This window comes from Zootoca vivipara, chromosome 6 (assembly GCF_963506605.1).
Source record: "Zootoca vivipara chromosome 6, rZooViv1.1, whole genome shotgun sequence".
Classification (NCBI taxonomy): domain Eukaryota; kingdom Metazoa; phylum Chordata; class Lepidosauria; order Squamata; family Lacertidae; genus Zootoca; species Zootoca vivipara.
Genome location: NC_083281.1, coordinates 81885792 through 81911802, shown reverse-complemented (window position 1 = coordinate 81911802; position 26011 = coordinate 81885792). Strand labels below are relative to the sequence as shown.

At 45.7% G+C, this 26011-nt stretch overlaps 1 protein-coding gene and 1 non-coding gene across 2 annotated transcripts in view; one reads left to right on the top strand and one right to left on the bottom strand.

The window, feature by feature from the left end:
* The window catches only part of AGRN (agrin), a 235017-nt gene that overhangs the window by 188936 nt on the left and 20070 nt on the right, over positions 1 to 26011 (top strand). Inside the window, exons 15-28 of the mRNA XM_035118024.2 lie at positions 3163 to 3306; positions 4102 to 4226; positions 5363 to 5468; positions 7288 to 7656; positions 8507 to 8641; positions 13120 to 13247; positions 14115 to 14229; positions 17319 to 17438; positions 18430 to 18777; positions 19273 to 19465; positions 20411 to 20626; positions 23496 to 23725; positions 24394 to 24528; positions 25778 to 25874. Of these exons, the coding sequence (XP_034973915.2) occupies positions 3163 to 3306; positions 4102 to 4226; positions 5363 to 5468; positions 7288 to 7656; positions 8507 to 8641; positions 13120 to 13247; positions 14115 to 14229; positions 17319 to 17438; positions 18430 to 18777; positions 19273 to 19465; positions 20411 to 20626; positions 23496 to 23725; positions 24394 to 24528; positions 25778 to 25874 (2461 nt within the window). The remainder of the gene's footprint in view (positions 1 to 3162; positions 3307 to 4101; positions 4227 to 5362; positions 5469 to 7287; positions 7657 to 8506; positions 8642 to 13119; positions 13248 to 14114; positions 14230 to 17318; positions 17439 to 18429; positions 18778 to 19272; positions 19466 to 20410; positions 20627 to 23495; positions 23726 to 24393; positions 24529 to 25777; positions 25875 to 26011) is intronic.
* TRNAS-UGA (transfer RNA serine (anticodon UGA)) lies at positions 18288 to 18356 on the bottom strand. Its single transcript has one exon. It is a non-coding gene; the product is annotated as a tRNA-Ser (tRNA).

Here is a 26011-nt window from a genome sequence, read left to right as displayed (position 1 = left end):
ACAGGCTGCTTCAGCACCAAGGAGAGCTCCTAGTGAGCAATGCAACTTGTGCTCCAACACGGAAGTAAACTGAGGATTTATTGGCTTCCAGTTCTATGGGCGCTAGTGCTGCGGCCTTGGGTTCAGTGGGCTAAGAACCCACTCTAGCTCCTTAGCACCCAACTCTGAATCCTGGTTATTGCTGGACTCTGGGGCCAATGACATGTACTGTCCATTCTTAGGAGTAAAAAATTGCAGGCTAGTAACTTTTGGTTGGGTTAATTTAGACTCCGAGCCAATAGACCAGTAGTTTGCTGGTGGTATGCAGTTTTCCTTCTGCTCACCCCTAGCTAAAAAACCCAGCTCTCTTTTCCCCCACACCAGTGTCTTCCATTTTCCACCCCTCCTTTGACACCCCAGATGGCCCCCTTATATTTCTGTTGAGAAATTGGGGCAAGAGATACAGCCCAATCTTGATCACTTTCCCCAGATCTGTATTGAGACTATTCCTCTGTGCAAATAAGGAAGTGAACTGCAATAGGGCGGGTGGGGGTTTAGGGGAGGGAGGGAGGGAGGGAGAAGAGGTGGAGGCAGGGGAAGGCTGTGTTAATTTCAAGCTCCATTGGAGACAAAAGCAAAAGAATCGATAAGGTGGTGAACGGGGAGAGGGCGGAATTATCATGGGAAGAAGAGTTATTTGGAAAGGAGAGCAAACAACAAAAAATTCCCTCTCTCTCTCTCTCTCTCTCTCTCTCTCTCTCTCTCTCTCTCTCTCTCTCTCTCTCTCTCTCTCTGTGTGTGTGTGTGTGTGTGTGTGTGTGTGTGTGTGTGTGTGAGAGAGAGAGAGAGAGAGAGAGAGAGAGAGAGAGAGAGAGAGAGAGAGAGATTATTATAGTGATACTGTCCCCCTCTTCCTTTCTCTCTTGGGTGATGGATCTGAATTATTCTAAAGCAGTCATTTCTCAAATGGAGATGGCTTTATCCATCCCAGCGATTAAAAACAACAAGCCTTTCCTCAAAGTTAAGCATTGAACTGGGAGTTGAGACTCTTGGGTTCCATCCTGGGTGCTGAGAACAAGTGTTACCTCATTAAAGTTATAAAAGCCCACGCTCACAGTAGGCTTAAGAGCTACCGTAATAAGATCATGCCGGGAATTGGGATGTGGGCATCTAATGGCATCACTCATTAACCACTGGAACTGATGACTGGAAGGGGATTGATGAATCCTCCACCATCCCAAACCCAGCTGTCCCTTCTCAAAAGGAACCCGCTGTCTGCAAAATGAACCAGAGAGTTTTATTTTCCATTGAGAGTTGTCAGACAATAAGTGGTTTTGTCTTATAACTTTATGCCCCCCCTCCCATTCCCTTCTTAAACGCTCAACAGAGAGTTGGGAAATTCAGTGGGGGTGGGGGTTATAGTCAGGATTTGCCTGTCTGGTGTGTCTAGAGATAGAGCTAAGAAAACCTGCATTTGTGCTCATATGCCCTTTGATTTGGGGTCGTGATTGAATGTTTTACAAGACTGGCTGGATGCAAAGGAATGGTGGGAGGCACCAGCTGGGGAACCCCCCAAGGAAAGAAGACTCAGAGCCAGGAGATTGGTGATGGGACAACGATGAGTGGTCAGAGGGAGCAGAATAGCAGGAGGAGGCGTTAGAAGCTGAAGAGGCAACAGGATTTAGTGATCGGGAGGAGGCTGTGGCAGAGAGCAGTCCGGAATCAGAGACAGAAGTGGAGGCTGGAGAGAAGGGGGGCCAAGAGGCAGAGATGAGGCAGGCTAATGATGAATCCAAGGAGTCTCCCCCTCTAGCTGTAATCAGCTCCGCTCCCCCCTGGTCTCCCAGAACCTCCAGGAGTATGAAGAGGGCAGAGCAAAGACAGATCAGGCGGAGAGGTCTCAGGTTGCAACTGCCTCGTTGGGGTAATAAGTACTGGGGAGTTGCTGTTCTTACTAGGCCTGAGCTGTTCTGTTTCTTTGAATAAAGAGTTAACTTCACTGACACCTTGTGAGTTATTGTTGATCTGCACCCAACTCCCCGCTTGACAGCTATATACATGGCCCTCTGTGTTGACCTCAACTATCCATGCAGCCCATTAAGAACGTAAGAGGTAGCCTTAACTCATACGTAAACATTTTTGAGGTTTGCACTTCCACAGATGCCACACAGATGGCCGTTCCTGTCCAGTCATGACAAATGATGGTCACATCCAAACCACACATTTGAAGCACTGTTGTGACGCTTTAGGAATCATTCCTTTAGTGTGGCAGCACCTGTACTTTGTGGAACTCCCTGCCCATTGATATAAGGCAGGCGTCATCACTATACCCTTTAAGTGGCCTGATGAAAACTCTTCATGTTTGGCTGCATCTGTTCTTAATTCTTTTATTGTGTTTTAGAGGTTTTTAAATAAGTTTTTGTTTTATTTTAAATGGTATTTTTTTATAAAAAATAATCACATAAATGTTTGCCCTCGCCCCCACTTTGGGCTCTTTTGGGAGGAAGGGCAGGATTAATAAAGATATATTTAATAATTAAAAGGATAGCTTGAATACCTAAAAGAACAAGAAGAGTCCTGCTGGAGCAGAACAAAAGCCATCTAGTCCAGAGTCCTGTTTCTCTCACAGTGGGTCCATCAGGTGCTTCTGGGAAGCCCACAAGTGGGGCAGGAATGCAGTAGCCCTCTCTCATTGTTACTGCCTGATATTTTCAGTTGGTGGTGGAGTGGAGCACATAGCAAAAGGGAATGGTCTGTTGACATTTGATGTGCTTTTCCCCACTGGCATTTGTTACCATTTCCCTTTAAAACTTTAGTATGGCAGTGAAATCTATAAGTTAAATGATGCATTGTTATGACAGTGTGCTAAGGGTTGTTAGGGGACACAAACACCCCTCCCTTCTCTTCACAGAGCTACAATTCCCAGACTTCCCTGGGAAGAGAGAGAGAGAGAGTGATTTTAAAACCACTCTGAGAATTGTAGCTCGATGAAGGGAAGGGATGTGTGTGTGCCTCCTAACAATTCTCAGCACCTTTAGCAAACTACAGTTCCCAGGGGAGTAGCAATGGCTGTTTAAAGTAGTATCATAGAGCTTTAAATGGATGGGGCCAGAGTGAGAGGGGGGGCATTTCTGTGTCAAAAATTCAGTTTGTTCCTTCCCATCCTGTTGCCTCCCTGTGAAGCTTGCCACTGTGATCCCGTGGGCTCAGTGCGCGATGACTGTGAGCAGATGACAGGCTTGTGTTCCTGCAAAACCGGCATCACCGGCATGAAATGCAACCAGTGTCCCAACGGAAGCAAGCTGGGAATGTCTGGCTGTGAGAAAGGTGAGGGGGGAGGGGCTGCTTTCTTCATGGGCTTTTCCCCTCCCACATTGGTTGGAGAACCCAAGATTGTGGTATAATACAACTGTTTGTGAATGTGGCTTTAACACCTCTCTGGCTGTGTGCACCCCACACATCCTAAAGCACATGGCTTCCCCCAGAGAATCCTAGGATTCCTGGCGCTCTTAACAAACTACAGTTCTTTGGGGGGAAGTCATGTGCTTTAAATGTGTTTTATAAATGCAGCAGTGTAATGGCAAAATCAGACGTGCAAGGTCCCTTCAGGGTAGTCACAGCCACACCCTTCTAAAATTATACAATATTAATTAGGGGTGCATTGCAACAATTAATGCAAGTCTCCATGCATTGCTTTTCAGCTAGATCTTCTATTTCAGCATGTGCATGTACATGGACAAAGGATTTGGAGTGCTCCAGTATCTTGTTTTGGGGGGGCCTTAAGTTGTGCTTCCCATGTAGCTCCATCCTACATAACAGAACTTGCACACCACTCTCTTGAAACGGAAGCACCTTGTGTTTTCAGTGTTCCTAAATGCTTACCATGGGAGCATACAGTGGCTAAGAAGCTCCCCTTTCGTGCAGATTGGGCAGCTCTAGGATGCTAGAGACAGGGACCCTGCTGCAGAAACAGTTACCTCCCGTGACCCCAGACTGCTTAGATGTGTGGTGTGCATGCAGCCTCCATCATCTGCAAAGGAAGACCTACCAACTGTTAGGCAGAATCCAGATGTATAAGTTTTCATGACATGCCTCTACTGTTATTTATCCTACCCTACTCAGACCCATCTGCACCCTCGTCCTGCACTGAAATGGTATGTGAGTTTGGGGCGTCCTGCGTGGAAGCAAATGGCTTTGCACACTGTGAGTGCCCATCTCCACTCTGCACGGAGGCCAACATGACCAAGGTAAGTAGACACAATTGTGTCCATTGCCAGCCCTACTCAGTGTAGGACACACACACACCCATGACATTAGTAGACCTAAGCTAGTCATGTCATTAATTTCAGTGAGTCTCTTCTAACTAGGACATAACACGGGAGACAACTCCTAGAATTTATTGTTCCCGTTTTACAAATTGGGAAAACAGATGAACTTATTTACAGCTGAACTCATCTGTGGTCTTACTACAACCTTACCTTGCTTCACCTTCCACTACCCTCTCTTTTTGTGTTAGCTGTTGCCAAGAAAGTACTTCTTCATTCAATGCATAGTTAAATCATGAAACTTGCTCCCTTAGGAGGTGGTGATCGCCACCAACTTGGATGGCTTTAAAAGACAATTGGGCAAATTCATGTTGGATAAGGCTGTCAGTAACTACTAGCCACAGTGGCTATACTCTGCTTTCACAGTCGGACGCTGTAATGTTTTTGAATATCAGTTGCTAGAAACCACAGGAGGCGCTTGGGTTCTGCTTGAAGGTTCCTCAGGCACCTGGTTGGCTACTGTGGGAACAAGATGCTGGATTAAATGAACCAAAGAATCCAGCAAGTTTTTCTTGTGTTCTTACACTTTTGTGTTCCCATACCCCCCAGAATCCTACTGGGCTTTGATCTCTGTCCCTGTTGTATCAGCAGAGGAGCATCCCTATTGCCTCTCCTGGATAGCTCAGTTGATTAATGCACGGTGCTGATAACGCCAAGGTTGCAGGTTAGATCCCTGTAAGGAACAGCTGCATATTCCTGCAGTGGACCACATAATCCTCAGGGTCCCTTGCAACTCTATGAGTCTGAACTGCCATTATCTGTTTCACTCTCACTCATTCTCTCTCTCTCTCTCTCTCTCTCTCTCTCTCTCTCTCTCTCTCTCTCTCTCTCTCTCTCCCACCCACATGTCAACAGGCTCAGGGCTGATGCTCAGCAGCCATTGGATGAATTGTTTTGATGAATTGTTTTGCTTTTTGCCTTATTGTGTTTTTGATATGGCTATAATTACTGTGATGGTCACTTATTTTTAATCCTGTTATTACTGAGTGCTGCTTTGATCTCAACACAGTTGCTGGAAAAGTGGAATTACAAATATTAAATCTGATCCAATATCCTAGGTCTGCGGCTCGGATGGCGTGACCTATGGTGACCAGTGCCAGCTGAGGACCATCGCTTGCCGACAAGGGCAGGTCATAGAGGTGAAGCACTTCGGCCAGTGCCAAGGTAAATACATGAGCACAATGTCAAGCTTCTTGTTTGGGCAGTGGCATAATGGTTAGAGTGTTCAACCAGGAATTGGGGCACCAGGGTTTGAATTCCCATATAGCCAACAAAGCTTAATGGGTAACCATGGGCCAGTCACCACCTCAAAACCTAACCTCCCTCATGGGGATGTTGTGAGCATAAAATGGGGAGGGAGAAACCACGTAAACCACCTTGAGTTCCTTGGAGTAAAAGTTGGCATATAAATTTAATTAATTAATAGAGAGATAGATAGGAACTTGGGGGTGATTGATTGATTGATTGATTGATTGATTGCATTTGTACCGTGCTCTTTATCCAAAAAGGCTCCCACAATGGTTTATATGCAGCCAGGTAAAACAGTACATTCCCTGCCTATAAGCTTACAATCTAAAATAAATAACTAAATAAGAAAGAAAGAAAGAAAGAAAGAAAGAAAGAAAGAAAGAAAGAAAGAAAGAAAGAAAGAAAGACACACAAGGGAAAAGGGACCGGGGGGCGGGGGGGCAGAAATCAAACCCAGGCATCAAATTTTAAACAGCTCTTTTTAACTACTACTGTACTGACAATCAGTTATGATTACCAGGGGTGCTAGGGGTACAGTTGTGGGGTTATGGACCAGCTAAAATGAACACAGAACTATATATTTATTTTTACTTTTGTAACCTGCCTTATAGTCCCAGTAAGTCTTCACAAAACGTGGGTGGGGATACTGTGACCTTTCTGATGTTGGGCTACAACTCCCATCATTGCTGCCTATTGGCAATGCTGTTTGGGGCTGACAGGAGACAGATCAACAGCTAAAATGTCCATTTTAAAAAACAACAGTGGAAAGATCCAAATGTCAAAAGCTGCCGTCAAGGTCTGAGTTAAGGTCTGGGAAGCTATTCAGCCTTCCGATGTTGTGCGAATGTAAAAAGCAGGGCTCAAATCTTAATGACGAGCCTTCAGGTTTTTCGACCCTGTAATTGTCAAAAAGCCAGATATCAGATTTGTTCTGAAACAAAAGAGAGCAAATATATACACTCTTTTGAGCCTTGGTGCCTGATGAGAGGTTATTGATTTTGGCATGTGATATGCAAGCCAATCTGATGTACTCACTTGAGTTGCAAACAAATTGGTTCGGGAGCAGGTCTCAAATTCCAAAGGCGTGCTTTGGAAATCTGTTATCTCACAATCAGTGGTGGAGCTAAGTCATTTTAGACTCTTGACCGTGGCCATTTTTTGTGTAGCAGGGTGTGTGTGGGTGTGTCTTTAAATAATAAAGTGCATTACTTCACCCACTCCAACATGCAGTCAGCACATCCTACTGTATTTGAGGTCCCTCCTGCTCCCTTATGCTCAGTGGAGCACTGGACAGGTGCCTCAAACTCTTGATGGCACCACCACTAAAAGAACTATTCCCCCCCGGTTTTAAGCGATGAAGAAGCACTGTGTGTTACACATGCAAACTCGTCACCAATCTGAAAAGTAGGGAAGGCCCTTCATTCAGTGGTGCCTTCATTCATTCAGAGTGCCTGCTTTGCATGCAAGAGGTCACATGTTTAGTCCCTGAGATCTCCAGGCGGTGCTATGAAAATCTGGAACCCTGGAGAGCCGCACAATGGAGATCATTCTTATGATAGCCTACTAAGTGCTTTGCAAACTACAGACAGCAGCACCCATGAGGTTTATTCACCCACTTCTCTGTCCCCATATGTGACTTGTGGGCTGAGCCAGCTTTGGCAAGTGACGTGTTCTGCAGGCCTGACTGGTCCTGGCCTGCCTCTTAACCACTGCATTCCTTTTGCTTTCCCTGCAGAATCCATCACTCATGCCAGCCACACTACACCACCTGCAACCTTGGGATCCCTTCTCCCTCCAACCCCTCAAGCCACCCCCCAGGTTCCTGAGCAGCCCAGGACGCCAGGCAGCTCACAGCACTTTGAAGTCAAGGCTTCCCCACAGAGCCACCCAGTCACACGACGGATCAGCACCTCCCCTCGCCCAGCCACAACTGCTTGGACCACGCATGGTGTCCGCCAGACCACAATCCGACCTCTGTTGACTGCCCCGGTTGTCCCAGTCACCAGCCAGCCAGCTTACGTTGAGCCAGGCAGCGCAGAAGGCAGTGGGGACCCAGAAATGGGCATCAGTGGAGACCAAGAAGGCAGTGGGACAAGCTCCACCGGTGAGCTGGCTGCGCTGTTTTGATGTCAGTTCTTTGTTGCCTGAGGACCATACAAAGGGGTCGCATTGGCCTGGCAATGCATTCTCCTAGGCATTTTATACCTGAGAACGGCATGCTGTAATCTGGGTGCCACTGCAGAGAAGGCCATGTCTCTGGAAGGGGGGAACCACATTTTTAGGTTGGCTTTGCTGATCAAGTTTTTCTTTAAAAAAAATCTGTGGCTACCAGGGTCTGGTTTGGCCGTGCACAGCAAGTTTCTTGTCCATGTGGCTTTGGAGTGTAAGACTCTCAATGGCTACTAGCCACTTAAGGCTATATTGCCCCTACAACGTTGGAGAATCATAAGTGGAGAGAGTTGCTCTCATTGGCCACCTAACAAGTTTCCCATCATGGTTGGTCACTGTGAGAAGAGGAGGGTGGACTATGAGGGGCCATTGGCCTGTTCCAGCAAGGCCAAGGCTCACGGAGGAGAAAGCTCTCAATGACTACTAGCCATGCCTCTGAATGTCAGTTGGTGGGGGCCGCAAGGCAGGAGATTTGCTGTTGTGCATGTGTCCTGCTTGTGGCCTTCCCGTTGGGGCATCTTGTTGGCCCCTGTGAGAAAAGGCTGCTGGACTAGATGAGCTCTTTTGACCTGACCCAGCAAGACTCTTCTCAGAGGCAAATTTGCAAATATTTTCCTCACAGTAAACATGGCAGCCCTTTTTCACAGACCTGTCCTGCAGGAATCTGACCAAGGAAAACAACAGGATGTCCACAAAGAAACCTCTTGTGATAGGAACTTTAAAATCCTAAGAGTTCTTCCTCTCGCCCAAAAAAGATTTAAAGCCTTCTTCCTGTTGTTATGCAGGGGACGAGGAGATGGAAGAAGCGAGGGTCACAAGCACCCCAGTTATAGAGAGGGCCACATGTTATAACACCCCCTTGGGATGCTGCTCTGATGGCAAGACAGCTGCTGCTGATGCAGAGGGAAGCAACTGTCCAGGTAAATATAGTTCTGTTCATTTGTAGCCTGACTTCCATGGGCAAAGTGGTCCGTAACTCGCCTTAGTTCGGAACAGAATCCCAGCTCTGCTTAAAATCCGTTGAACTGTCAGCCCGGGGATTCTGCAAATTGTAGTTTTGCAAAAGAGGGTACTGTTGTGCTCTGAGGTACAGCATAGCCCGCCAGGGTGTGGGACAAGGTTCAGGCTGGAATGGAATGCAAGGCAGATGTTTGGGTTGGATGCAAGGCAAGGTCCAGGAACACAGAGCTCTGAAGCTGTTCTGGGAAGGAACAAGCTATAACGGAGCCCTTATATAGTAGGAGCAGGAACAGCCTTACCGGTAGCACCAGCTGCGTTTCAAGAGGCTGTTCTACTTCAAGGACCCAGTCTTCTCCAGTAACCTCCTGCTGTAATGGAGCAGGGGAGTCTCACGTTTTCCTGGGAGTCCTCTGAATCACATCCTCAGGCTGGGGCTAAGGGCTGAAAGTGTTTCTGGGGCTGACCCTGCATGCCCTCTTCTGCTTCAGAGTCCTTGCCCTCATCCCCTGGTGTTGAGGATGCAGACTCCAGGGTTATGACGGCCATGCATTGTTAAGAAAGAAAGAAAAAGAACCTTGGTGAAATTTGCTCAGCATTGTTACTCTGTCCTTGGCGACGTTTGAAGACTAGCTCATTTCAAAGCTGTTTTTCCTGACCTACTTCTCCCCTGCCAGTGAACCCTGGGTAAAGTAACTCTGTTTTAGGGACCAGGCCTTAAGTTCCCTCAGAAAACTTCAGATCTTTCTAGGAGGCAAACCATGGCAGTCAACCCTGTTTCAGCCTATGTTCAATGTTGACAATGTCAACATTCCCTTGGACCAGGGATGGGGAAGCCGCGGCCCTCCAGACATTGCTGGACTCCCATTTCTGATCAGCCCAAATCCTCCTGGCCTAGTTTGCTTGGGGTTGAGGTGAGTTGTAGCTCATCAACATCTGGAGGACCACTTTGCCAGCTGCCCTGAAGCTCCTTTCTGGCTCTTTGTCCGCTCTGCTGTTGTGGCCTTGGGGATAACAATGAGGGGTTTGAGGGCCAAGGCAGCAGAAGGGGGAGAGTCCAGAATGGTGGCTGGAATGCCTGGGTTCAAAGGCTCCTGAAAGTCTGGCAATGGTGTAAAGGGATCGTTAGGGAAGGAGCTGATTTTGTAACCATTTATAATGCTGTTATACTAATCTTTGGTGCGACGGCATTTGGAATATTGTGTACCATTCTGGTCACCACACTTCAAAAAGGATATGGTAGAGCTGGAAAAGGTTTGGAAAAGAGCCACCAAAATGATCAAGGGGGTGGGGCAACTTCCCTACAAAGAAAGATTACACCATCTGGGGCTTTTTAGTTTAGAGAAAATGTGAGATTAAAAGGCGGCATTCTATATATATAAAAATGTAAAAGGGGCATGTTTGTTTGTCTCCACGTTTCTGCGAAACCACTTGACCGATTGCGTTCAATTTTTGACACAACGTCACATGCAAATACGAGAGGAAGCAAAAACCGTTTGCATAGACAGATGTCACACCTAGGCCACGTAAAACCCCCAAAACCCCGTGTTCCAGAACAGTGCCTGCTGGGAGCACAGGAGAGGTTGCAAAACAGCACCCTCTAGTGACGGCTACACTGGTACTGCACCTAGGAAAACTTCCATCTCCATAGCATCTCGTCTCAGCTTTCCAGATTGGGCCGAATGGGGGTGGGGGCATAGCTGCCAAGTTTTCCCTTTTCTCGCGAGGAAGCCTATTCAGCATGAGGGAAAATCCCTTAAAATAAGGGATAACTTGGCAGCTATGGGTGGGGGGCTCGCCTGAGTGGGGAATGGGGGGAGGAGGGGACGGGATAGGTCATGGGTCAGGACAGGCTGGGGGGAATCACAGGGATGCGCCTGTGAAACAGAACACTCGTAAAACAGGGGGACCCTGAAGGTCAGGGGAATCTGAAGGGGGACTCTGAGGCTCCATTTAACAGACTGAGCCACAGCAACGTGTGGCAGGGCCAACTAGTAATTTATAAAATTATGGAGGAAGTGGATAGAGGGGGGAAATTCTGCTTCTCTTGTAGCACTAAACTTTGCAGGACTGACAGCTACAGACGTCCCACTGATGGCTTCTAGGAGGCTGGTCTAGTTGCTTGTATTTCCCCATTCTTTTGAAAGAATGCAGTCCTGACCATGCCCATTGTGATGCTGCTCATTGCCTGTTTTTCCTGGGGTTGGGGTTGAGCAGGCGGTCTTTTGAAGACCATGGAAACATCAATGCGTCTGAGGAAGAAGGTTGCTTCAGATCCTCCTAGAGACTGCAGAGGAAATGAAGACAGGGCAGCCAACAGCAACCCAATGGGCTGAGTAGATTTGACTCTGCCTGATACCCAAACTAGACCAATCTGCCTAAGAGGCTTCTTGAGTCCAGCACTGCTCCTCAGCAGCATTTAAGTAGCAATTACAGCAAAATGTCTCGTGGCACCTTAAAGATTCTTGGCTGTTTTTGCTGAAATAGAAGCAGAGATGCCTGACGCCTCTGGAGCTTGAGCAGAGATTGAATCTAAGACTTCAGCAGGCAGGACACTTTTTGCTCAGCTACCACTGAGCTGTGTGGATTAAGCTTCATAATCGGAATGTTTCCCAGGTGTGAGTGTCCTGATTTCCCTGTGGACACATGAAGTGGCTTTATATTTACTGAAGTGCCCTTCCTCCCAAAGGAGCCTAATACAAATCTCAATTGAAAACAAAACAAAACCACGTTGGAGCATTTCAAAACATGTAAAAAAAAAACCAAAAACCCAGCAGAACATCTAACACAAATTTAAGAACAGATGTAACCAAATAATGCATTTGGATAGACCAGCTAAAGCTGCAAAACTGCATGGCCTTATTTGAGGACTGATGTATACGTTTCTAGTCCCTATTGCTATTGAGGCAAATGTCAACATCCCTTTTTCTCTTTCATTATAACTGTCAGAATAGAAAAGCATAGCAAATAGCCAGATATTTAGGTTTGTATCCAATGCTACTCCTGCTCAGAGTCGACCCGCTGAAATTAAAGGACATGAATCGGTGGGTCTACTCTAAGCAGGACTAAGCTGGGTAAAACCTTTAAAATCCCCACCACCTCTCTTTTTGAGAAATTAAATTATGTCCCCAGCATTGACAGCTTTTTCCGAAAAACAATCTTTACTTTTGTCTTTTTGAAAATGTAGTAGAAATGTGGTAGAAAATAAAAAAAGGAAGTTGTATCCGTAAAACTGGGAAAATAAGTGTCTTCCATCAAGACTTGTTTAAAATTAATATATTCATAATTCAACATGCACAAGAAGTCAGAAGGGCAAGGAGGCATCATTATCAATACACCCCTCTCCCCAATATTGTGAAAGAAATAGGATGCTGACCACATATAACTGGACTGAGATGATATCAAACATAGGAATCCCACTAAGTCATATTGAGGATTAGGCTGGTAAAATGCTTTCATCACATGTCACATGTGTCTCCTTTTTCTCCTTCATTTGTGTATTAAGGATACAGAGTACTCAAATTCTCTTCTGCTTTAAAAGGTGTTTTGCTATGTTAATGTGTCAGAAATAATCTGTATGTATAACAAAATGATGGTGTTTGCAAATGGGGCGTCACATTTCTGCAACAGACATAATTGAATAGGTTTGTATCCAACCACGCCCTTTTCAGAGTAGACCCACTTAAACCAATGCACCTAAGTTAGTTATATCCATTATCTTAAATGAATCTTAAAAGTAGAACTAGCATTGGAGACAACCCTCAATTTGTAACGTTTTTAAAACAAAGGTTTATGGCTGTACTCTCATGCTGCCGCTAAACCTTACCCTTACCTGACCGTAGCCACTCACTTTCACCCTTGTCCTTTCCCGGATCCCTTCGGTCCTTGCTCCTGTGGTTTCTTAGAGAATACCATGCGGCAGCTGTTTCTACCTCCTCTTTCCTTTCTCTCCGTCCCTTTGGGAGTTTCCCAGAAGCCTACCTTTTATGCATGTGAGCCCCGCACTCCCCCAGCCTTTGTTATGTGACATGTATTCCTTCTTCCAGCTAACCGTCTTGTTCTCTTATTACTCAGCCAGTCCAGGACAGCCACCATCCAGGGTGGAGCTTGGAGGAACCTGTATGGTAAACTCTGCCGATTCTAAAACACTTGGAGCCTTCGCCTTATTGACCCAGCATTCTCAAAATACTAACCTCCATAGCGCTGAACACCCCCACCCCCAACCCATCCAGACTAACCCCAGACTCTGGCACTACCCATATACTGCCATCTTCTCGCTTCCCCTCCCCGCCAAGGGACTGAACACTCTTTATGGTTGCTTTGCTGTGAATACTCTGTTGTTGTTGTTGTTGCTGCTGCTGTTGTTCATTAATGCTGTTCGCTTCTCTGTTGAGCTAACAGATTTGTGTCTCCTCCTCTGACTTCCCACCCCTTCCTGCAGCAACAAAAGTGTTCCAGGGGGTTCTCATCTTGGAAGAGGTGGAAGGCCAAGAGCTTTTCTACACACCAGAGATGGCTGACCCCAAATCAGAGCTCTTTGGAGAGACCGCCAGGAGCATCGAAAGTGCGGTGAGCACAAGTGAATAGGAATAGGAATATGCTCCAGCCCTAACAATCAGCCCCAGAACCTTAGGATTTGGCATGCATTAGGGACAGGCCTCTTCAGTGGTAGCCTCCACACTTGTGGATTTCTCTCTCTTGAGGTTGTCTCCCTCTCTTTCAGTGAACCCTAAACCATGGGTAGGCAAACTAAGGCCCGGGGGCCGGATCCAGCCCAATCGCCTTCTCAATCTGGCCCGTGGATGGTCTGGGAATCAGTGTGTTTTTACATGAGTAGAATGTGTGGTTTTATTTAAATTGCATCTCTGGGTTATTTGTGGGGCATTATTGTTTTTTTCAAAATATAGTCTGGCCCCCCACAAGGTCTGAGAGACAGTGGACCGGCTCCCTGCTGAAAAAGTTTGCTGACCCATGCCCTAAACGAACAACCAATGAGACCTGCAACAAAATGTTACCATGCGGATGGTCTTTGTTCAGGATTCCAGATACTCCATTGAGATCTTCCTCCTATCCCCCATCCCTCTGGTTTTGCATTCCCTTTCCCAACGTGCTGCAGCTGTTGAACATGCTCAGTCTACCTGAATGGTCCCTTTGCAAATGTTTCTAAATATTTTTCTTTCACAAATGTCAGGGCTTCACCAAGCCTGCTGATACTTCTCTCTGGTGGCACATGGGTGGTTCATAACCTGAGCATCAGAAACAGATGAGATTACAGTATATTTTACAGAACTTTAGAACATTCTAAACCATTAATGTACTTGTGTTACATATTTACTAAAAGATAGAAGTTATGTGAAATGGTACCACAAGTACCTTTCCCTAAACCTTTCTTGCTTTCATTTTACTTTCTCATTCCCCCACTTGCTGGACCTTTAGCTGGACGAACTTTTCCGCAACTCTGACGTCAAGAAGGATTTCAAGAGCATCCGGGTACGAGACCTGGGCCAGAGCAACGCCGTGCGTGTCATTGTTGAGTCTCATTTTGACCCAAGTGAGTGCCACACTTCATTTCTGCTGGATAATAATAATAATTTATTGTTTATACCCCAGCCACTCTAGGCAGCTCCCAACAGAATATTAAAAACACGATAAAACATCAAACATTCAAAAATTCCCTAAACAGGGCTGCCTTCAGATGTCTTCTAAAAGTCAGATAGTTGTTTATTTCCTTGACATCTGATGGGAGGGCGTTCCACAGGGCAGAACAGGGATCACTTTCACTGGGCTGATCCAACAGGTGCATGCCCTGATTCTGTGAGAACACAGACAAAACATGGGAAGTGGTGGGGAAAACACAGACATGGGAAGTGGTGTCAGGTATAGAGTTCCACCAGACACCACTTCCCATTTGTGTGTGTGTGCGTGCGTGCGTGTACACACACACACACACACACACACACCTAAGACCTTTTAGATAAGTGCTTTATAAGTGCTTTGGATTCCAGCTGATTTTTAATACAGTATGTGTTTCATGCACCAAAACAAAATTTTTGCTTTAATGCCCTCCATACCCTCCTTCTATTTATTGGATTACCTAAATCATTAACAGTCCAGGAACAAATTTTTACACTCATGATGGTATTTTAAAAGCAAGACAATCATATTTTCCTTTGGTTGAGATATTATAGCACTGACATTCATCCTTGTTCTTCTGTTCCATTTCCCTCCTGCTCCCTTCCAGCCAAATACAACACTGCAGCTTAACCATTAAGAAGCAACTACCCTTCATAGAGTCTCCTTGGTAGAGACACCATATGGATTCAAATGGTGAATCCATAGAAAAGGTGTATGGATTAGGGAATGAGTTGAACACAACTTCTACTCCTCTAAACTGAGAGCCAGTGTGGTGTAGTGGTTAGGAGCGGTAGACTCTTAATCTGGGGAACCGGGCTGGTGTCTCCGCTCCTCCACATGCAGCTACTCGGTGATCTTGGGCTAGTCACACTTCTCTCTGAAGTCTCTCAGCCCCACCCACCTCACAGAGTGTCTGTTGTGGGGGAGGAAGGGAAAGGAGATTGTTAGCCGCTTTGAGACTCCTTAGGGTAGTGATAAAGCGGGATATCAAATCCAAACTACTACTCTTCTTCTTCTTCTTCTTCTTCTTCTTCTTCTTCTTCTTCTTCTTCTTCTTCTTCTTCTTCCTAAATATCAAACAAACAACTTAATACATAGCAAATTAACAGGTCACCCAGGTATTATTTCTTACCATCTCCTGCACAGCTATTAAATGAAGGTTCCAAACTATATTCTAGGACTAAATTATGAAAATAAAATTCCATTCAAGTGTTCCATTCATTGTATTTGCTTTCCCATAGGATTTTTATACTGTTTTTCTTTTATTTACATTGCCAGTTGTTTAGATCCTCATGTGCTTGTTCTTCCTCTTCTTCTTGGAATTCTAATTTCCCCAGCATTTGCCTGACATCGGCATTATTATTTTTGAGTCCAATTAGTTTAAATGAGTAGCCCCATTTGTATTGTATCCTAGAGCCACAGAGCAAAGTCGTGTATTTTTTTTTCAAAAAAACCTCTTCTTTTCAGTAGCGTTTCAGCACACAAATAATTGAAGATTGAGACTTTTTGTCCCTATACAGATAGATCCAAGGAATCTCAGGCTGCTTTCATGATTTAGTCCTTTAAATAAAATCACACCACTTTGGCTATGAAGTTTCTCGGTCGTTGCCCTGCAGGCAGCTGAGGAGTGATGGCTCTATGCACTCTTTCCACATCACTCAGGAGTACTTTTAAGGCTGGAAATTGCTTGTTAAGCCATTCAATGAAAATGCTTTCTTTTCAGACCTTCAGTCCCCTCAACCTGTTCAGCACCCCCCCCCCCATCTAAAATTGCCGCTCCTGCTTTAAACCTCCCGTGATTCTGTGTGTGATTGGAGATTTGTTGTAGTTTTGATTAATTTCTTAATGGCAGATTTATGTCTCATTCTGAGTTCCAACGCTTCACTGGCTGCGGCTGACAAATCTAAGTTTTGCAAGTAGATCCTTTAAGTTCCATCTTAATTTCACTTTTAAAATCTGTGAATGCCGTGTTCTAATGCTCTTTAAGATCCTTTCAAAATTGCTTTAAACTGCCTTGAAAGAGCTTATAATCCTGTTTGGAAAAGTGCACAGATTTCCAGGCCATAGTAGGGTCCATTTCTTAATCTGTTGTGGCTGAGTTTCCAGTACTGTCCTTGAGATTAAAGTAACTGCTCAGCTATTTTTCTTTTACTTCTTGAGAGGAGGAGAGCAGAACCCTTGATTTGCCAGTAATTATTAGGATGTCCCCAAGCTTTGAGACTCTTAAAATTGCTAAGAAGGGAGGTGGAAGGTCAGAGCAGATGGATTATTCCATCATCTTAGCATATGATGTCATCATACCCCCGAACTTCCATTTTTAAAAAATAATAGCAGGTTTCTAGGCCTTATGATTGTGAAGATACACTTGAAAATGTGTGAGTGGTGCCTGGCAAAGCCTCAGATGCCAGAAGGGTGGCTTAACAAGCATAAATTTGCCTTAGGCCATGGAAATGATTTCATACTTGTGTTCCAAACATGATTCCAGTTAGGGCAAAATTCTGGCTTGTCTCTAGCTAGGTTCTGCTCAGAGTAAACCTATTGAAATTAATGGACATGTTAGTCATACTTCAGTGGGTCTACTCTGGGTAGGACTAGCTTTGGATGCAACCCTCTGTCTCTTACCTGTAGGATTAACATGGTGCAGAATGTCCATTTAAAAAGAATGAATGAAATAATAATAACACACACAGTCCAAACACAGCCCTGTATTTAACCAGACAGAGAGAAAGGGAGGCTCTTGCTTACAAGAAGGCAGTTTGTAAGCTCAAAGCACATATGAGCCAGAGGGCAAAAAATCCCTCCTCCTAAGATGTGCCTTTTGCCCTGCAGCAAGGACCAACAGGGGAGGTCTGTGGCTGAAACTGACTGCGCGCTGGCCCTCCGAACTCTTTTCCTTGGGAGTTGGGGGGAAATGAAAGGGGATGGTTTCCAAGGGTGGCGTGAAAAGCGTGTTTCAAACCTTCCAATGCCTCATTCTCCCTCCTTCCCTTTCCTGGGTCCTTGCAGCCACCACCTACACAGCTGCCGACATCCAGAGGGCCCTTCTGAAGCAGATCAAAGCCTCCAAGAAGAAAACCATCCTCGTGAAAAGGCCACAGCAGGAGAACATCAAATTCATGGACTTTGGTGAGTGCCTCCCCCAGGCCACTCCTCATCTGCATTCCCCCTCTCCTGCCTTTTCCTTCCCTCTCTGCCTGGGTCTCACTTCTTTTCCCTTTCAAAAGATTTCTCCACTTGGCTGCTTTCATGCCCGGAGCCTATCAAAAAGTGCCCACTGGCACATTGTCCCCCCCCCCTTCCTTTCCACTTTCGTTTTGAAACACAGGTAAGTTTCTGTGCTGTTGAGGTGTGAGCTGCAGAGATTCATCTGGACTCCCCTGTGGGGGTGATGGGGGGGGTGAGATCTGCTTTTTTCCAGCCTCAATGCCCTCCTTGGTTCCTTTTGGAAAGACGGGAGCTGTACAACAGTTAATGAGCATGAGATCTCCCCCGCACTTTTGATCCTCTGCTGTGTCCCCAGCAAAAGCGCAGAGGGACAATGTTCACATTGCAATTGATGGGCTCTCTTAATTCAGAAAGAAGTGCTTGATATGTAAAAAGCACCCTTTGCAATCTGGGAGCTGGGAGTGTTTCAGGTGTGGTGATACCTGCAGATTGCAAGATGCGTTTTTGGAGCATGAATGCTCAGGCCCAGGTGTGGCGACAAGGGTTGGCAAAACAGCCTGATGCGCCCCCCCCCCAAAAAAAAAGAATCAAAGTCAGCAAAAGAGAATTTTTGCTTTTCCTCGTCCAAGTTGCGATCATTCATGTTTCCTTTCCTGGAGGTCTCCGAAAGCTTGGTGCTAGCAATGTATAGCAACATAGAAAGCAATCTTATACTGAGTCAGGCCATTGCTCCCTTCAACTCAGTATTGCCTGCGCTGACTTGGTACTGTCTCCCCTGGAGTTCAGACAGGGATCTCTCCCAGCCCTACATGGAGATGCCAGGGATTGAACCTGGGACCTTCTGCATTCAAAGCAAGTGCTCTACCACTGAGCCACAGCCTTTCCCCAAAAGAAAGGGACCTCTTTGAGCAGTGCCCCCCAAACTCACTTCTCCTTTATTGGCTTTCCCTAGACTGGATCCCCCAGCTTTTCACCACCACTACCACCACCACCACGGCCAGCACCATGGCACCGGCTGCCGCCACCACCCGCCACTTCACCACCACCGCTGTTCCCCGGGCCCTGTACCCAGGGAGGTCCAATGGAAAAGCAACCGGGGCAGTCACCACCAAGAGACCAGTCACCACCGCACCAGCCACCACTGCCAGGAAGAAGCCCATGCGCCTGACCCCAACCCCAAAGAAGCCGGCACGGCCCTGCGATTCTCACCCCTGCCTGCATGGCGGCACCTGTGAGGATGATGGGCGGGAATTCACCTGCAGTTGCCCGGCTGGAAAAGGAGGGGCAGTTTGTGAAAAATGTAAGTGTCTGGGCGAGGGTGTACTGTGTTTGTAGGGGGTGGACACACAGCAGAGCCCTTTTAAAATAGCCTAGCAGGTATGGCTGCCTGCAGTATGTGATTATGCAAAAAGAAAAAAAGAAAGAAAAAGAGTGGTACCAGGTTTGGAAAAAAAAATTGACTGCCCAAAGCTAGTGAGAAGTAACAGAGAATAAGCCTCATACCTCTGTTTGCCCAGGGAGCAGGCCAGCATTTTGAAAATGTCTTTTGTCTCAGCACAGCAAGGCAACTGAATCTGCAAGTCTCAAGGGCATTTACTATAGCCTTGTCAGTTGCAGATCATTGCAGCGCCCTTGCTTGAATTGAAATGGGATACTTTTCTATCTCAGAAATCAAAGTCTCCAGATATATAATAACGTTTTTGCACTGTTTCTTTTCTCCCATTCTCCTTACTTTTTTAAATAATAAAAAACGCTTCACCTTTTACACTCTTCCATCTCTGCCTGCCGTCCACAGCGATCAGGTATTTCATCCCCAGTTTTGGAGGAAAATCCTACCTGGCCTTCAAAATGATGAAGGCATACCACACCGTGCGCATTGCCATGGAGTTCCGGGCTTCCGACCTCAGTGGGCTGCTCTTGTACAACGGGCAGAACCGCGGCAAGGATTTCATCTCCCTGGCGCTGGTTAACGGCTTTGTGGAGCTCAGGTGAGTGGGCTTTGTTGTGGCTCAGGGACCACGCCAGCTGCAGGAAGGGAGGGGAGGCTGAGAGATAGAACTTATCAGAAGAGCCCCTGCTGTGCCAGAGCAAAGCCCCACCTAGTCCAGCATTTCCCAGAGTGCTCAGCAACAGTCCTATAGCAGGTGTGGGGAACCTGGGGGCAGTATGGTCCTCTCCATATAACCCTTGGAGAGTCTGGTTGGGGAGCATCTAAACATCCATCAGGGTGCACTGGGACACCTTAAAGTGTGTCCTTCCTTAATCTGGGCACCTTCCCAGGTGGCGGTGTCAAGCATCGGTGGGGACTGCTACTGTATATTGTACAGTAGAGGGTACCAGCCTTTCATGACCCAGGAGCCACATTTGTCCTAGATCAACTCCCTGAGGGCCGTTGAACAGCGGGGGGGGGGGCACTTCATACAACACATATGCACACCTTCCTGAGTTGATCCATGCAAATCAGCTGCAGAGAAGAGGTTAATGCCCCCTCCCCACTCTGAGGATCAGGGAGGGGGTGGTTTGAAACCCCGTTGGGTGCTGAGCTTGGTGGAGGGTGGGACTGCATCCATTGCTAAGCCTACTCTTGAGTGAAACTTGGTTGGATATACAACACTTTCTCTTTTCTGGTCTTTGTGCCACTGCCACCCAAATTGGTGGGCCGTAAAAGTCCACCACCACATTGAACTCTGTAGGTGGCAGAGTCCTCTTCCCAGGCAGTCTCACTTACTCCCACGTTAGTTCCGAGAGGTCGGTGGTAAAATATAGCCCCCTGATTCAGCGTGGGATGCAAAAATGCTGCTAAAGTATTCCCCATGTTATCTTCTGCGCTCTCATTCTCTCAAAAGCTCTGCACCCTTTCGTGCCTTCCCTTCTCCAGCAGCATTGGTTCAAGTAAAACTCTCCCTGCCACTCCTCTGCTTGCTCTTTTCCAGGTTCAACACGGGCTCTGGGACGGGCATCATCACCAGCAGAGTGCCTGTCGAGCCTGGCAGATGGCACCAGCTGGTTGTCAACCGCAATCGAAGGAATGGCATGCTCTCTGTGGACGGGGAGCCACATGCCAACGGTGAGAGCCCCAGCGGCACGGATGGGCTGAATCTCGACACAGATCTCTTTGTTGGAGGAGCTCCTGAAGATCAAATAGCAGCGTGAGTAGTGGGGTGGGCGGGTGTAGAATCTTCCTATTTTGTTTGCAGGGTTGTTCTAGAACCCCATGACAAGTAGAGGTTGGATACTTTTGTCTTTGTGGGGGAAAGCTCTGATTAAAAAGAAAGAAACTCCCTGCAAGTAGAAAAATAGTGCATCAGGAGGGAGAGGCAGTTTAGAACCCTTCTCTCCAACATACTATTTTAGTAATTGCTGCTGGTGCTGCTGTTGTTATTCATTAAATTTGTATTCCACCCTTCATCTGTAGATCTCAGGGTGGTTCACAACTTAAAATTACAATATAAAAAACACAAAATACATAACAAAAGTAAGAACAAAAACAAAGCCACCCCTCCAATAATTGGATGAGGAATCAAAATCAGTCAATCCAGGTTTCTTTATGTACCTCACTTCTTGAGTCTCATTCTGCACTGTTTATACCTAGAAGATACATCAATATTCCATAACAATGGAGCTGGTTATAAAAATGGATCATCAAAACTGGCAGAATTGCAGGAACAAACGATTCAAATAAGCAACTCAACAAGGGCTGACGTTCTAAGAACAATGCCTTATAGAAGAACTAACAATTATAGAATGATGACACCCGCGAAGAGCAAGTCGCAATCTGCTTCTCCATGCTAGCAAAAAAAAGGAGAAGATGCACAGCATCAGCAACAAAAACAAATACAGATTAAATTACGATGTCAGTGTTAAAACAGGTGCAGTGACAATGTAGAAATGCACAGCTGAAAGCTGAAATTGAAAAACGGAATCCCTGATTTAGCCCACGTCCGGGAGAATGAATAGGACAGCTCACCATAATACCAACCCAGGATTCTGCCACCTTATTCTGCTACATGTGTAGACCAGGATTTTAGGCTATAGGCATCTGAGATTGGCAGTAAGGGTATCCTGAGCAGACACTGAGGTCATACATTAAAGCATTAGGATACCACTCGAGCATCGATGGCTTTGCCCAAAGAAATCTGGGAGCTGTAATTCTTTGAAGATGTTGAAAGCTGGTAGGAGGCCCCTGTTCCACTCACAGAGCTACAATTCCCAGAGTCCCCTGGGAAGAGGGATTGACTGTTGAGCTGCCCTGGGAATCGTTAAAAGCTTCTGAGATTGACTGTTGAACCTCTCTGAGTGCAAATCACTCGCCCCACTCTGAAAAAGAGCCTTAATAGTTATTTTCCTCCTAAATATAATGTATACAATGTCCAGCTAATCTTTCCCTGCAGTATAGGGAAGGGCCGTTGCTTAGTGGGAGAGCAGGTGCTTTGCATGCAGAAGGCCCCAGGTTTGGAGCTGGGACCCTGGAGTGCCACTGCCAGTCCGTACAGGCATTACTGAGCTAGGTGGGCCAGTGCTCTGACTATGGTATAAGGCAGCTTTCCCAGCCTAGTGTCCTCCAGATGTTTTGAACTACAACTCCCTTCAGCCCTCACTAGCTGAGACTGGTGGGAATTGTATTTCCATGGTGTGTGGACTGGGGAGCACCAGATTGGGGGAGGCTGCTGTAGACTTTACTGAGCTAGTAATTCTTTTTTTAAAAAAATAATTTTTTAAAAAATGTTAAAATATACTTCATTGAAATTATAAATTAAAAACATGCATCATTAATTAAACAAAAACAAACATATCAGTTATTCCAAACAATACATACAAGATCAAAATCCTACACAATTAGCCCCCCCCCCTCCCCCCCTCTGACTTCTCTCCAGTACCTTATCAACTTCTGTCCTAAAGCATTATTTCAATATGCATTTCGTATTCTATTCTATTTCTTTATGACATTTTATACCTTTTTGTCTAATCCTCATACTTTCCCTCTACCTTCCTTCATATCTCTTAATCTAGGCACGCAAGCATATCATCTTTTGAGCAATATTTTGCCAAATACTCTTCGTAACATTTCCATTCATTTTTCAGATTTTGCTTCGATTGATTCCTTATTATTGCCGTTAATTTTGCCATCAATAGGTATTCATTTCATTTGCAAATCCAATCTTCTTTCGTTGGAACCTTTGGATCTTTCCATTGGGCTGCTATCACTACCCTAGCTGCTGTACTGGCATATAAAAATACTTTTTCATTTCCTTTAGGTATTTCATCATCTATCAGACCTAACAGATATGCCTCAGGCTTTTTGGTAATCGATTTTTTCAACATTTTTAAAATTTCTTCATGTATCGATTGCCAGAAATTTTTAATTTTCTCACACTGCCACCACATGTGCATTAGAGTTCCTATTTCTTTATTACACTTCCAACACAGATTGGTTTTTAATTTATATATTCTGGCAATCTTTACAGGCGTTAGGTACCAATGGTAATGCATTTTTATAAAATTTTCTTTAATATTGTATGAAGCCATAAATCTAATAGTTTCTTTCCAAAATTTTCCCCATTGCACAAGATAGATTACCGAATTGACATCCTTTGACCATTTTATCATTATTTCTTTCACTTCCTCATCCATAAGATCCCAATCCAGAAGAAGATTATATGTTTTTCACAATAATTTATTTGTGTTATGAATCACTTCTTTTTCAAATTTGGAATTTTCTTTCGGAAAACCCTTTTTTTGGTCTGCATTGAATATACTTGTGAGTTGAATATACTGCCACCTATCAATCTCTAATCCTCTTATTTCCTCAAAAGGCTTTAATCTATTGAGCTAGTAATTCTTTTGTCCCTATACGATGCCAGAGACTAACTCTGGACCTTCCAGAGGGATAGCATGTGCCCTGGTCCCTCCCCCAGATATCCCTCCTGGACAAGGGATTTTACTGTAGCTGCTCTTCCAGCATTGCCCATCCAGCCACCCCTCCTGAACTTTGGCCTTGTTCTTCTGTTTTCCTCTCAGGGTGGCAGAGCGCACATCAGTCACAACTGGCCTGAAGGGCTGCATCCGCCTGCTGGACGTCAACAACCAGATGTACGACCTGAGGGAGAAGGGCAGCGACGTGCTGTACGGCAGCGGAGTGGGCGAGTGTGGCAACAACCCCTGCCACCCCAACCCCTGCCACCACGGCGGCCTCTGCCACGTCAAAGAGGCAGAGATGTTCCACTGCGAGTGTCTCAACGGTTACACAGGTTGGCCTAGCAGGGTGTGGCAGTTGTCTGGACCCTTTTTTGCTTCTCATACGCTCGTTTCCTTTGTGCAAGGTGTGGTGGGAAGGGTGACCTGAACCTTTCTGCTTGACATGATAGCTTTCCGGGTGCAGAGTTGTTGTTACTTACCCGCCCTGAGGCCCCAGAGCAGGTTGCGGCAATTAAAGCACGAGATTAAAAACAGTTTAAAGCATCTTAACAATCACAAACATAAGGCGGTTCTTAAAATATGCACCTCAGTGTCGAAAGGCAAGGTAAAGGTGTGTGTCTTCGGCATTCTCCAAAAGGTTCCAGGTGCATTTCTGTGGGGAGAGAGTTCCACAGCTTAGGGGCTGCCACAGAGAAGGCCCTATCCTGGGCCGCCACACTCACTGAGCCTCGGAGGGTGGATGAACTACTATGAGGGACTCCTCTGCTGATCTCAGCACCCAGGAGGGTCTGTAGGGAAGGGTACCATCTTTCAGAGTTGCCGAGTGGTGAGGATGACAGCCGAAATCTTTCTCCCTCACATGCTAGCTTTCTATAAATGATGTTATATCTTTGTACCCAAGAGAAAACCCCAAACCAGCTAACAGTAAGATACCAGGATAAACACAATTGTATCAAAACAACATGGTTGCTGACTTAGACTTTCTCTCCTCTTCCTTCAGGGCCAACCTGTGCTGATGAGAGGAACCCCTGTGACCCCAATCCATGCCACATCTCTGCCACCTGCTTGGTGCTGCCAGAAGGGGGCGCCAAGTGTGAATGCCCCATGGGGCGGGAGGGAGAGTTCTGTCAGACAGGTAAGTGGTGCTTTGTCTGAGATACATTCGTTGGTGTGGAGTAAAAACACTGCAGGGCTGAGATATGGTCGGAGAGAGAACACTTTTAGATATGTGTTTGACATACAGTGGTGCCTCGCTAGACGAATTTAATTTGTTCCACGGGTAAATTCTTATAACGGAAAATTCGTCTAGCGAATCCCATAGGAATGCATTGAATTATTCCCCCCCCCCACAGGAATGCATTAATGGGAAACCGCGATTCGCTAGATGATTTTTTCACAAAACGAATTCGTCTAGCGAGGCAACCTCCGCTCGAAAAATCTCTTCGTTAAGCGAAAAATTAGTCTTACAGGGCGTTCATCTAGCGAGGCACCACTGTAGGTCAAATTGGACAAATGCAATGAGATACAGGACTAATCAAACATCAAATTAACTTTGTTCAAGTGATTATTCCTAGGATCACCTACATTTACCGTATATGCATTCCTCTTCCAGCATGTTAAAATCAGTATATATTTGGCAAGCAACCCGTATATAATTTTAATGTTGGTCTGCCGTAGCAGTCGAAACAAAATAAAAAAATTCCTTCCAGTAGCACCTTAGAGACCAACTAAGTTTGTCATTGGTGTGAAGTGTGCATGCACTATCTGAATACCAATGACAAACTTAGTTAGTCTCTAAGGTGCTACTGGAAAGATTTTTTATTTATTTAAATAATGTTGCATCCAATGCTAATCAGTCTCACAGTGGACCCAGTGAAATTAGTAAACTTAGCTAACTTAGGACCCTTAATTTCAGTGGGTCTATCCTGAGTGAAAGTTAGCTGGGTAAGAAGTGTGCATGCTGTTGAGTTGCCATGTATTAAAATATTCCAAATTCCAGTGAAAGCTTTGAAATTGTTTTGATATAACATTTAAAATGCTGCTGAATTATACCCACTTACCTGGCAGTGAGTGCCCATGAACTCAATGGGAACTACTAATGTGCATACATCTACAAGCGGTTCTGAAAGGCTGCAATCCTGAGTACACTTGCTAGGGAGTAGATCCCATTTAGTGGGGTTAAGTGTAGATACAGGATTTCCCTGTAAGTGCACTTGAATGAATTTCCCTTTCCCACTTAATATTATAGTTCAACTACTTTCGACCACTGGCACAAAAAAAACATTTCAGATATTTATACAAGCATGTGGCATGCCTTGTTTGTTTGTTTGTTACTTAATCTGACATTTCTGCTGTTTGTTCCCCCCATTTCCCCCTCTCCTTAGTCACAGAGCTAGACCAGACAGTTCCCTTCCTGCCAGAATTTAATGGGTTCTCCTACCTAGAGCTGAACGGTCTCCAAGCCTTCGTGCCAGAGCTGCAGTAAGTTCTGTTCCCTCTGCTTTCTCATCTCCCTTTCGCCTGCGCAAAAGCGATTCAGTTTAATGGGGCATACATATCACGGGAGCATTTGAAACTTGCCTTATACCAAATCAGACCAGTGTATTGTCTCCATTGAC